This window comes from Elephas maximus, chromosome 4 (genome assembly GCF_024166365.1).
Source record: "Elephas maximus indicus isolate mEleMax1 chromosome 4, mEleMax1 primary haplotype, whole genome shotgun sequence".
Lineage (NCBI taxonomy): Eukaryota > Metazoa > Chordata > Mammalia > Proboscidea > Elephantidae > Elephas > Elephas maximus.
The window spans coordinates 83,890,171-83,903,716 of NC_064822.1; the positions used below are offsets into that span (position 1 = coordinate 83,890,171).

At 36.9% G+C, this 13,546-nt stretch overlaps 1 protein-coding gene across 10 annotated transcripts in view; it reads right to left on the reverse strand.

Moving 5' to 3' along the window:
- DNAI7 (dynein axonemal intermediate chain 7) overlaps positions 1-13,489 on the reverse strand; it is a 72,298-nt gene extending 58,809 nt beyond the window's left edge. For 5 of the 10 annotated variants that reach the window (XR_007517138.1, XR_007517137.1, XM_049882636.1 and 2 more), the window contains exons 1-4: positions 13,410-13,474; positions 10,486-10,503; positions 2,746-2,830; positions 1,346-1,437 (exon numbers count right to left, since the gene is read on the reverse strand). Coding sequence is in view for 7 of the 10 variants with exons in the window: in XM_049882636.1 (XP_049738593.1) it covers positions 1,346-1,437; positions 2,746-2,830; positions 10,486-10,503; positions 13,410-13,412 (198 nt within the window). In the remaining 3 variants the exon portion in view is untranslated. Of the gene's footprint in view, positions 1-1,345; positions 1,438-2,745; positions 2,831-4,649; positions 4,706-10,485; positions 10,504-13,105; positions 13,121-13,409 lie in introns of those variants that run through there. The other 5 variants (XM_049882632.1, XM_049882637.1, XM_049882633.1 and 2 more) reach the window with 5 other exon arrangements.
- Between the last annotated feature and the right edge of the window lie 57 nt (positions 13,490-13,546).

Here is a 13,546-nt window from a genome sequence, read left to right on the forward strand (position 1 = left end):
TGTCTACCACTGTAAGCTTGACAAAGCCCTAATAACTAAAAATTTTTCTGATTTCATTGGAGATGATACTAATGTATGTAGTTTTTCCATAGTGAATAATGAAATGGTGTCAGCATTTGGAAGGATATAATGCAATGAGCCAAATTTTCCAAACAACCAATGCATGTTATCACAAAATCATATATGAATACAAGATCTACTCAGCATAGAAGATAGGTCAAAGGATTTTAATGGAAGAGAGTATGAAAAGTTCATTGATATGCTTTCAGGTTCCATGTTAAGAAACTACCATTTGTTGAGTTTCAGGATAGTATCAAAGAAGAATATACACAATTATCTGAAAGGTTATTAAAACATTCCTCCTCTTTCCAACTACATATCTGTGTGAGGCCAGATTTTCTTCATATACTTCAATCAAAACAACACATTGCAACAGATGGAATAATGAAGTGGATATATGGATCCAGCTGTCTTCTGTTAAGACAGACATTAAAGAGATTTCAAAAGTGTAAACAATGCCGCTAGTCTCCCTAATATATTTTTTTAAAGTATACTTATTTTAAAAATGTGCTATGTTAACGTATCTGTTTATTAATGTTTATTTTTTATCAACGTTTAATGGATATTAATGTAATATATGATCCAAAAATTCATTTAAAATTTCTAATACGGTAAATATCAGTAATGTAACATAAACTAAAGCTCCTTGTGGTTTTCAATAATTTTTTATAGTTTAAGGGGATTTGTTCCTGAGACCAAAATGTTTGAGAGCTACCTATCTAAAAGATTCTGGTGATAAAGAGAAGTGAAACTACTAAAGAAGAGGCAGAATTTGAATATGTACATACATACATACATACATACAGGAGCCCTGGTGGTGCAGTGGTTAAGAGCTCAGCTGCTAACCAAAAGGTCAACAGTTTGAATCCACTAGCCACTCCTCAGAAACCCTGTGGGGCGGTTCTCTTCTGTCTATGTATGTATATATGCATATACATACATATTTTTTTTTTGTTTCTATTAAATTGACTATAAGAGAGCTTGTGAAAAATAGCTTAATGGTTAAAAGCATGGGCTCTGATGCAAGACTGCTCAAGTTCAAGTCCTGGCTCTGCCACTTATTAGCTGCTTAATTTCTCTGTGCCTCAGTTTTCTCATTAATGAAATGGGGATATAATTCCAATTATTTGTTTTGGTTAAACAAGTGATTAATTGAGTTAAACTTGTTCATATAAGCCTAAGTATTAGTTGTAGCTATGGGCTGAGAATGACATTGAATGGCCAAACAAATCTGACAGCCAAACAGTTTAAGTATTCGTTAATAAAGTTGTTAATATTTATTTACTTTTGCTTCGAGTTGTTGCCATTTTTCTTTCTCAATTCGTTCTGTTTCAAACCTTTCCATTTCTTCTTTTTCGTATTTCAAACGGGCTTCCTCTAAAGAACCAAAAGAATTTTTTCTCACTGATTAAGTCACTGTATTTTTAAGTACTTCAAGTTACGCCAAACATTTTCAAGATATGGTGGTGGTAGAATATTTTATAGAAGTAACAACCTTTACTACATGGTAGAAAAGAGAAAAGTGCTAGATTTTTTTCAGAAAAGTTAATATAACTCTCAAACTTTCTGATTAAAAAAAGGCCCACAATGGTATCTCTTGACTCCAAAAAGTTTGTAGTAATCCAATAATGATTTTAACCAGTAATAAGTGACAGATCTATCATGGGTAATTATGAGGAAGTAAAGTCTTCAGGAAACTTCAATAATATTGTGACATTTACATCATCAGAACCAATTGTCTTAATCTTTTCTTGCTCTACTAAAACCAAAATATGAAATATGTGTTGAAGAACATGAGTTTAACCCAACATAATAAAACATTCCCTAAGATATAGAACTTGATATTCCCTTCTTATTGTGAGTTACCTAAAAAGGATTTGTGAGTGACCTCACATGAAACCTCATGTAAAACCTGAGGACAGGTTTTTAAAAACCTTAATCTCAATCCACCGATGTTCTTAATACTAAAAGCGACAACACTTGAAATGTTGATATTTTTGCAATCACTTTTTGGTATTTTAATTAACATTTTTATTAATATTTAATTGGCATTTTGAAGTAAATGAAAGTTCTTTTTAATTTGGCAAATAAATATTGTTATACTATAAGAACTTAGGGTGCTCTGCACATTTCTTGCTCATGTATATTTCCCCTATTTAATGCATTTCCTTTAGAATTCTTACTGCACAATTAGCACAGTTGCCTCTAATTTTATGAGTAAACATAAACACTTCAAGATAGAGTTGCTGGATGTAGCAAATTAAAACATAGTTACATTTAAATTTCAGATAAACAGTGACCTTTTTTCTTTTTAGTTTAAGTATGTCCCAAATATTGCACAGGTCAAATTATTCCAAATTGCCATTGTTTACCTGAAATTTATATTTAACTGAGCATCCTGTATTTTATTTGGCAACCCTGCTTCAAGACATATCTGAAAGTGATTAGTGTGTACTTAGATCTGTCTAATAGCCTTTCAAGGGCAACCCTGCTTCAAGATATATCTGAAAGTGATTAGTGTGTACTTAGATCTGTCTAATAGCCTTTCAATAGTAGTTATCTACTATAAAACAGATTAAATTAGAAAATAAAGAATTTTAAAAAACATATTGACAGGATTACAGAAATCTCAACCTATTATTAGTGTTATCTATATATGAAAACAGTCTCTGTATTATTCTGTACCTTCCTCTTTAAGTCGTCTCTCTTCCTCTTCTTGCAGCATCCTTAGTTTTTCAGCTTTGGTGATTTTCTTTTTCTTACTGGCAGACTTAACAAAGACCATAACATTTAAAAATAAAACAAACAAAAAAACTATTAACACGCAGCCAAATACTTTAAACTGCATCTCCTCAAATAATAATTGTAAGCACTTTTGCTTTCATGAAACCAGTCTTTCACTCATTTCTTCAACAAATAAATCTGCCTATTATGTACAAAAGCCTGGCAATCTACTTCCAAAATTTATAGTTAGTGAGCCCTATGGATCACAAGAGAATATCGTCCGATATACTGCTGGACGATGAGCCAGCTAAGTTGGAAGGCCCTACACAATGGCCACAACAATGGATTCAAAGATGCCAATGACTGACGGTTTGTTACATTGTATATAGGGTCGCCATGAGTTGGAACCAACTCAATGGCAACTAACAACAACAAATTATATGCATTGAAGGACTATGTCTGGAAATAAATAAGAAAAATAAGCATATAAATTAGTCAAGGGTAAATGGGACAGTGACAAGTATATTTAAATAAATCTCTCATTCTGAGTTTCTGCATCTTTAAAATGGTGCTAAATAGTTGTATGGATTAAATGAAAATAAATTTAAAAACTGTAAATCTCTATAAAAATGAAAGGTATCTTTATAACTAACAATTATGCAGGGGGTTACTTTGCAAATTTGGAGGAAGGAGAGATTATTTTCAACAGTAGGGATCAAATAAAATTTTTATCAAGCAGGTGATTTTAAGTTTGTGACTCAAAGGATTTTAACATTCAGATATGAGGGGCAGATATCCCAAGAAGAAGGACATGCATGCAGAAGATATAAAGTTGGGAAAGTACTAGATAGACCAACAAGTTCAATGGGCCCAGAGGAAAAGTCCAAAAAGTGACAAAGGAAATGAGGATGGAAAAGAAGGTTGGAGCCTATGCTACAGAGCTTGGACATTATTCTGGGGGGAAACAAACCACCTCTAAAAGTTTTTGAGAAGAATTATGGCTATTAAGAATATGATTTTGAAAACCTAACCTCGTATTAGGAAAAAAAAATTATTATAAAGAGAATATTTTGATGACTATTAACCATAGTCTAACGAGCATTAATGAAGGCTTAAACTAAGCCTTTTGACAGCTGAAATGCAGAGAGGAGAATGGACCCAATAAATATTTATAAGCTAATTTATTTGATAATGATTAAAGTTGGAGGCCAGGAGTGGAAGAAGTCAGCAGAAGAGTCTGAAAAAGGAAAAATGGTAGTCCAGAACAAACAAATTCAAAAGAGGAATTGTTGAAAAGACTTTACGTATAAGTACTATAAAGCACTGGTGGAACACGCAGGCCATGTGTGCAGGCACCGCAATTGTAGAACTGAGCTTTGGCAAAGAGGTCAGTGCTACAGATACAGGTTTGAGAGCCACTTTGGTGACAACCACCTCCCCTCCATTTTCACTAAGGGAAAGGGCATAGAAAGAGAAGAAACAGAACCATCTAAATATAAGAAGAATCAACAGGAGTGGTTAATCCTTTATACTGACTCCTGGACTATGGTCTACCATCTTTTTAGGTCACCTACTCCAGGGATGCTTATGCATAGAATCTTTTAGCTCCACTGGAATCTCTAATCTACTGGCTCTACCAGTTTCACTGTTCATCAACCCTCCTCATACCTAGGTTAGATTCCACAGTCCGTCATCATAATCACTATTTTATACATCCCCACCTCCTTTATTCTTCTTTCCTTATAAAAAGCTCAGCTGGCAAAATCCTACCTCCAGTTAAGTTTAACTCTGCATCTACTCTGTGCCGGCCGCTGAAACTTGCTAGTGAAAAACACTTAGATTTTCAAATTTATGAGTCCACTGACCTCAAATTTATGAGCCCTTTGACCACTGCTATCATTGATTCCAACTCATATTGACCCTATAAAAAAAAATAGGACACAGTAAAACTGCTCTATAGGGTTTCGGAGGCTGTAAATCAGTATGGAAGGAGCCCTGGTGCCATATTAGTTAAGCATTCGGCTGCTAACTGAAAGGTCAGCAGCTTGAACCCACCAGCCGTGCCATGGGAGAAAATGTGTCGCTCTACTTCCGTAAAGATTAAACTAAAACCAAACCCATTGCCATGGAGAAGATTCCAACTCATAGTGACCCTACAGGTTAGGTAGAACTGCCCCACAGGGTTTTCAAGGTTGTAAATCTCTATGGAAGCAGACTGCCACATCTTTCTCCTGCCAAGCAGCTGGTGGGTTCAAACCACTGACCTTTTGGTTAGCAGCCAAGTGCTTTAACCACTGTACCATCAAGGCTCCTTCCATAAAGATTACAGCCTTGGAAACCCTGCGGGGCACTTCTACTCTGTCCTATAGGGCTGCTATGAGTCAAAACTGAATGGAGTTTTAGTTAATCTTTACGGACACATTTTTTTTTTTTTAATTTAGGTGCAAATTTACAGAACAAATGAGTTTCTCATAAAACAGTTAATACACAAATTATTTGTAACGTTGGATGCCAACCCCCGATGCATCAACACTCTCCCTTTGTCCACCCATTTCCCTGTTTCCATTCGTCCAGTTTTCTTGTCCCTTCCTGCCTTTTCATCTTTGCTTTTGGGCTGGTGTGCCCATTAGTCTCATATACATAACTGAACTATGAAGCACGTCCCTCATGTGTGTTATTGTTGGCCCTACCAAAAACAAAACAAACCCGCTGGGTCGATTCCGACTCATAGCGACCCTATACAACAGAGTAGAACTGCCCCATAGAGTTTCCAAGGAGCGCCTGGAGGATTTGAACTGCCAACCTCTTGGTTAGCAGCTGTAGCACTTAACCACTATGCCACCAGGGTTTCCATTGGCCTTATAGACCTGTCTAATCTCTGGCTGAAGGATGAACCTCAGGAGTGACTTCAGTACTGAGTTAAAAGGGTGTCTGGGGGCCATACTCTTGGGGTTTCTCCAGTCTCTGTCAGAACAGCAAGCCTGGTCTTTTTTGTGTGGTATGTGTGTGTGTGTGAATTTGAGGTTTGTTCTACATTTTTCTCCAGCTCTGTCCGGGACCCTCTATTGTAATCCCTGCCAGGGAAAGGTTAAGTTGTGCCAACTATTGTGTACTGTGTACTGTCTTATGCTTCACCAAAGTTACCGCTTATCTACAATCTAGTTAGTGTTTTTCCCTCTCCACCCTTCCCCTCCCTTGTAACCATCAAAGATTGTTTCTATGTGGAAACATTTTCATGTGTTTTTATAATAATCGTCTCATACAGTATTTGTCCTTTTGTGATTGACTTATTTCACTCAGCATAATACCCTCAAGATTCATCCATGTTGCGAGATGTTTCTCAGATTCATCATTGTTCTTTATTGTTGCGTGCATTCTATTGTGTGTTTTTGGGAAGCATATTGCCACATCTTTCTCCTGTGGAGTGGCTAGTGGGTTCCAATCGACCACCTTTCAGTTAGGTAGCAGCCCAGCACTTAACCACTGCACCACCAGGGCTCCTAATTTATGAGCACTAATTTTAAATACCACTACTCATCTATCAGTTTGTCGTATAGTGGTGGCTTGTGTGTTGCTGTGATGCTGGAAGCTATGCCACCAGTATTCAAATACGAGCAGGGTCACCCATGGTGGGCAGGTTTCTGGAGCTTCCAGACTAAGAATAGGAAGAAGGACCTGGTGGTCTACATCTGAAACAATTGGCCAGATAAAACCTTATGGATAGCAGCAGAATGCTGTTTAATATAGTGCTGGAAGATGAGCCCCTCAGGATGGAAGGCACTCAGAATATGACTAGGGGAAGAGCATGACTCAAAATGAGAGGAAACAGGTGCAAACATCCATTGATAATTAGGCCATGGATTGTACAACGTATGAATCTAGAAAAATTAGAAATAGTAAAAAATGAAATGGAACAGGTAAAGACTGATATCCTGGACATTAGTAAGCTGAAATGGACTGGTACTGGCCATTTTGAATTGGACAATCATATGGTGTACTATGCTGGGAATGACAAATTGAAATGAAATGGCGTCACATTCTGGAATACGAGTTAATGTGATTATTATTCAAATTGATGCACCAACCACTAAAGCCAAAGATGAAGAAATTGAAGATTTTTAGTAACTTCTGCAGTCTGAAATTGATTAAACATGCAATCAAGATGCACTGATAAATACTGGTGATTGGAATGCGAAAGTTGGAAACAGGGAAGAAGAATGACTGGTAGGTAGAGATAGAAACGACACCAGGCATCTCATGATAGATTTTTGCTAGACAAACGACTTATTCATTGCAAATACCTTTTTTCAACAACATTAATGGCAACTATACACGTGGACCTTGCCGGATAGAATAGACAGGAATCAAATTGACTACATTTGTGGAAAGAGAGGATGAAGAAGCTCAATATCACCAGTCAGGACAAAGCCAGGGGGCGAATAAGGAACAGAACATCAATTGCTCATATGCACATTCAAGTTGAAGCTGAAGAAAATTAAAAGAAGTTCACAAGAGCTGAAGTATGACTTTGGGCATATCCCACCTGAATTTAAAGACCATCTCAAAAACAGGTTTGATATACTAAACCACTAATGACCGAAGATCAGACGAGTTATGGAATGACATCAAGGTCATCATACAGGATGCAAGCAAAAGGTCATTAAAAAGATAGGAAAGAAGGAAAAGACCAAAATCAATGTCAGAAGAGACTCTGAGACTTGCTATTGAATGTAAGGTAGCTAAGGTGAACAGAAGAAATGATTATGTAGAAGAGCTGAACAAAAGATTTCAAAGGGCAGTTCGAGAAGACAAAGTATTACAATGAAAAGTGCAAAGGTCTGAAGTTAGAAAGCCAAAAGAGAAGAACACACTCAGCATTTCTCAAGTTGAAAGAACTGAAGAAAAAATTTAAGCCTTGAGCTGCAATACTGAAGGATCTACAGGGAAAATATTCAATGATTCAAGAAGCATCAAAAGAAGATGGAAGGAACACACAGGGTCACTGTACCAAAAAGAACTGTTCGACGTTCAACCTTTTCAGGAGGTAGCATATGATCAAGAACCAATAGTACTAAGGGAAGTAATCCAAGCTGCACTGAAGGCATTGGCAAAAAACAAGGCTCCAGGAATTGATGGAATACCAACTGAGATGTTTCAATGAATAGATAAAATGTGAAAACACTCACTCATCTGTGCAAGAAATTCAGAAGACAGCTACCTGGTCAACTGACTGGAAATGATTCATGTATGTGTCTATTCCAAAGACAAGTGATCAAACAGAATGTAGAAATTATCAAACAGTACCATTAATACCCATTCTTCTGCTCACAGACATTGCATTATTTCTAGTTTTTCACAATCATGAATAATGATGCTATAAACCTTTGAGTATATAAATCCTGGTACCCATGCGCAAGAGTTTTTCTACAGTGTATGCCTAGGAGAAGGAGGTGGACCAGATAGTAAACTACTGCAGCATTCTAGGTCAGAAGTCTTTAAGCCCAGGTATAACCACATTTTTGGAAATAAAGGACTTCTGCTCTTGCTTCCCTATGGCCAATTTTCCATATGGCAACCAGAGTGACCCTTTAAAAATGTAGATCATTTCACTCCTCTAAGAAGCCCTGGTTGTGCAGTAGTTAAAGAGCGCAGCTGCTAACCAAAAGGTTGGCGGTTTGAACCCACCAGCCACTCTGCAGGAGAAAAATGTGGCAGTCTGCTTCTATAAAGGTTTAAAGACTTGGAAACCTGATGGGACAGTTCTATTCTGTCTATAGGGTCATTATGAGTCAGAATCAACTCAATGGCAATGGGTTTTGGGTCACTCCTCTTTTACAACTCCCCAGATCTTTCTACTGGGCTCAGAATAAAATCCAAATGCCTCACCATAGGCTACTGGCCCTACATGAACTGACTCCTGCTTACCCTCTCTGAGGTTTTATCTTTCACTTTCTCCCTTGGTCATTCTATTCTAAACACATTGGTGTTCTTAGCAAGGTCATTTCCAACTAGGAATCTTTACAATGGTTGTTTCTTCTGCTTATAATGCTCACTTCCCAGTTAGCTGTTGATTCACTCTCTTGCTTCATCCAAGTGTCTTCTCAAATGTTACTTCCTTGACCACAAACATCACCTCTACCCTTTGCCCCACATTTCTCACTGATTCCTTACTTGGTTTCCTGTTTATTTCAAGCTATCTAAAATTATATTATTTATAGTTTTCTCTTCTCCTCCACAAACAGAATGTAAGCTTCATGAAGGTAAGGACTTTGTCTTGCTTGCTGCTGCTCTCTCAATGACTGGAACACTGCTAAATCAATGAATAAATACTCTTCCGTATGTTTGCAAGGACTTATATATACGAAGAACTTCATTTCTGCCTTGTTTACAGTAGCAAAAAATACAGGCAACATAAAAAGCACGGCATATCATTCAACAGAATATGATGCAGCTGTGAAAAGGAGGGAGCTATCTCAGTGTGCTGGAAAAAAAAGGTCTTCAAGATATACTTATCCCACTAAACCTAAGATGCTATCAGATATAAGGTGTACCTTTAATTTACTACCACCAAAAAAAAGGAAATAATGCCCAAGATGGAGTCTAATAGGAGATGCTTGTATAAAATGCCATTTTTTTTTTTTATAGGTAAAGACAAATGAACCCAAAACACAGAAAGGTATAACAAGTAAGCTTGCATGTTTTAACCCTGACAATTTAAACCACATGTTAGTTCATGTAGATTTATAGTCTGATTTCACACTCTCTAAGGCCTAAAAAACTTCAAGTACAGATTTAATTTAAAGTAGGATCAGGTTGGTAGGAAGCCCAAATGACTGACAGAAGAAAACATCCTCTCTAGAAGAAAAGGATGTCAATCCAGACCTTCAATGATGGTAAGATGACTGTAAGACACATTTCAATTTCAGTGATGTGAAAAGATGAGTGTTATGGATTTAATTGTGTCCCTCAAAAATATGTGTTGTAAATCCTAACCTCTATGTCTGTGCTTATAATCCCATCTGGGAAAGGTTTGCTTTGTTATGTTAATGAGACAGGATTAGTATAGGGCATATTTTGAGTCTATTTCTTTTGAGATATAAAAGAGATTAAACAAAAGCTAATGAGGAGAGATGGGGAAGAGAGATGCCAAGCACATGGAGATTGCCCAGGAGCAGAATCTTAGAAGAGACAAGGACCTTCCTCCACAGCCAACAGAGAAAGCCTTCCTGTAGAGCCAGCACCCTGAATTGGACTTCTAGCCTCCTAAACTGTGAGAAAATAAATCTGTTTGTTAAAGCCATCCACTTCTGATATATCTGTTATAGCAGCACTAGAGTGGAGTCCTTGTGGTACAGTGGTTAAGAGTTTGGCTGCTAACCAAAAAGTCAGCAGTTCAAATCCACCAGCCACTCCTTGGAAACCCTATGGGGCAGTTCTACCCTGTCCTACAGGGTCACTGTGAGTCAAAATCAACTCCACAGCAATGGGTTTAGATAACTAAGAAACCAGAAATAGTTCTTTATATCAAATTTTAAATTTGTTTAGTAATTGTAGACCTTATTTCATGATTTAAATAGCATTAATGTCTAAAAAGTAAGCTTAGTAAACTCTACAAAAAACTAGAAAAATGTTTTAAAAATTCTATTTGTACAATCTAAGTGCTTAAAAAAAATGTATTTTGAGAAAGTAATTTCTACCCACCTTTTTTCCTTTGGGACCCTAAAAGTTGGAAGAACAAAAGAATGGATAAATTTTTTTAGAAGAATTCAGGTAATTTTTACAAATGCACCATGATTATATAAGATGTTAAGATTAGGAAAAGCAAGGAAAAATGCATAAAGGAACTATCTGCACTCTCTTTGCAAATTTCTGTAAATTTAAAGTTAGTCCAAAATAAAACTTGAAAAAAAAAAAAGTATTCAGACAGTACTACACGCAAATCTAGGAAAAAAATAAGACAGTTCACCCACTGAAGCATCTTTTATAAGTAGATTTTTTTCTTATGACAATAGACAATCAATCAATGATCCACGTTAATAAAAGGCCTTGTTATTAAGCAGAGTGTCAGTCGGAAGGCACTAGTTTAAAAAGTTCCAAAGCACAATAAACCATTGACTTATTATCAGTAATACTGTCAAATCTACAAGTATGGAAATGATTTCATATTATAAAGAAATAACCTTTCAGTACATTTAGATTGCTGGCTTTTGTAGAAAGGAAATCATAGCTATCTAAAACAGTCAAAGCTATGTCAAAATGAAGATTCTATTCAGCAATGTGTTTTAAGGTAAATCCATTGTTTTCTGGAAATTATTTTGAAAAGTACACTATTGTAGTAAAGATTTATAACTATAATTTTTTAAAATAACACTACTTGTGATTTCCTGATTAGGCCTATATAACTATCAGATTTCTGGTAGGAAATTCATAGTAAATTCTGTAACTATAACATGATATATACACTTTCCACATTTGAAGAGCTATCCAGGAGAAACACAGACTCAAACCCTAAGAGCACCACTGTGTAAAATACAAGTGTTAACGATAATACAAATCAGGTTATGTTTTCTTGAAGGGATGCATAAAACGTTACATATTTCATTAATTCATTCAGCATATATTATTAATGACTTACACACAAAGCACTCTGAGGCGCAGAAGAGAATGCAAAAACGAAAAGTACAGGCTTTGCACATGTCTCATATGCAAAAGAACTCACATGAGTTTTACAAATGGGTTCCATTTTTACTATCATATCTGCTATCAATTTAATAATTAACATACTTCCATCTTTAAACCAGTACTACAGGGAGAAAAAAAACAAACCCAGTGCCGTCTTGTCGATTCCGACTCATAGCAACCCTACAGGGCAAAACATGTAAATAGCGTATGTTCTCCAGTAGCCAAATTTTAAGATGAGCAAATTCTCATCTCTTACTAGTTCTTTTAATAAGAAGCAGGTTTGGGACAAGTACATTTCCTCAAACCTGTTATCATAAGAGCCATCATGTAGTAAGGTAGTTCTCAAGGTTCAGAGGACATGATACATATTCTTTGGCTAAAAGTGTACACAATTATTTCCCTCCCATCATTATGATTCAGTAGACCTGGAGTGAGTTCCAGGAATTGGCACTTTTAATGAGCTCCTCAGGTGCATTAGAAGCAGATGGTCCGTGGGCCACACTTTGAGAAAAATTGCTAGAGAGATCTAAGAGAAAGAAATTTAAGAACCCAATGGAAAATAACTAATAGGTTCTGACTGTTCCCCCAATTTATTAGCAGTTTTAAGTCTGTTTAGAAGTCCATTTGCCTTATAGACCTATCTAATCTTTGTCTGAAAAGTGGGTTTCGGGAACGGTTTCAGTTTTTGCTTAGTCCAATCAAATTTATGAGACAAAATGGGCAGCTCCTGTCCAAAAGTAAGAGGAGAAGACAAGACGGGATAGCAACTGGGCAAACGGGCACAGGGAACCCAGGGTGGAAAGGAGGAGTGTACTGTCTCATTGTGCGGATTGCGACCAATGTTACAAAACAATATGTGTATAAATTTTTCAGGGAGAAATTAACTGCAGCTGTAAACTTCCACCTAAAGCACACACACACATACAGATTAAAAAAAAAAAAAGTCCATTTGTATTCTGTTCTCTCTGCCAGACTCCCTATTTCTTTCCATTACTTCTGGTAAATTCATACTTATACATTAAAATACAGCTTAAACAGCACCATCTTTCCCTCCCTCCTCTCCAAATTTCAGCATCTCCTACTTTGAGTTACCCCAGTGTACATTCTTCAACTGTTACAGTTAATTAATTTGTTTAGTTTCACAGAGGTGGTCATATTCATCTTTGTGTCCTTGACTTCCAGCCCAGTGAGAAGCACAAAGTATGCGCTACATATTTTTCCTTAATTAACGAATTAAACAATTAACCAAAGGATTACAGTCTTCACTACCTCTGTTTTTAATCATAAAACACGTCTTGATGGAAATCACCTTTAAGAAAATCGGAAGAGAGAGAATCTCATAACTACATGTTGGTCTGTCTTTCACCTTGAAAAAACATGGCATTTGGGCTGGTGCAGAAAAAACAAAATGAGTTGCTTTATCATATTTAATAAATGCAAGGCAAACTGAGTACTCTGAATCACAAAGCAATTCGTATTCCCATCAAAAAGCACATAAAATAATTTTTCAAAGCAGAGTAAATTGCTCAGAATAATTTCAGCTTTAATAGGAGGCATAAAAACACATTAAAAAAATGCCGTACTATATTTCCTTCAAGCTGCAATAACAAGGCAATCTAATGAAAAAGTTTATCATTACCGAAAGTTAGAAGGTTAGGACCAATGTTTAAGTTTAGCAACAGCGCGAGATTGGGACACCACCTGACGGTACTGGCCATCCTTCCTTAGCAGAAAGTGGTTTGCGATTCCCACCAGTCCGCCGAACCCGAGACTGGAAGACCATTGATCAAAAAAGGGCCGACCCTCCCCGGGGTATGGGTTATTTCTTAAACCAACTGGCTCCCCTCTAAAATACACGGCGGGTTCTTATCCCATCATTTAATCCCGGTGAAGCAGAATCAACGCTCTTCCCTCCACCTGGCTCCCCCACTTCTCTTGCTCACCATGATGCGTCAATCAACGACCTCGGCACCCGGCAGAATTGGAGCTCTGAGCTGTGTGGACAAACGCTCCCTGGTTGCCATGACGACAGGCACCGCCCACTTGCACCCGCACGTAAGAGAGCGGATCCTCCCCAACC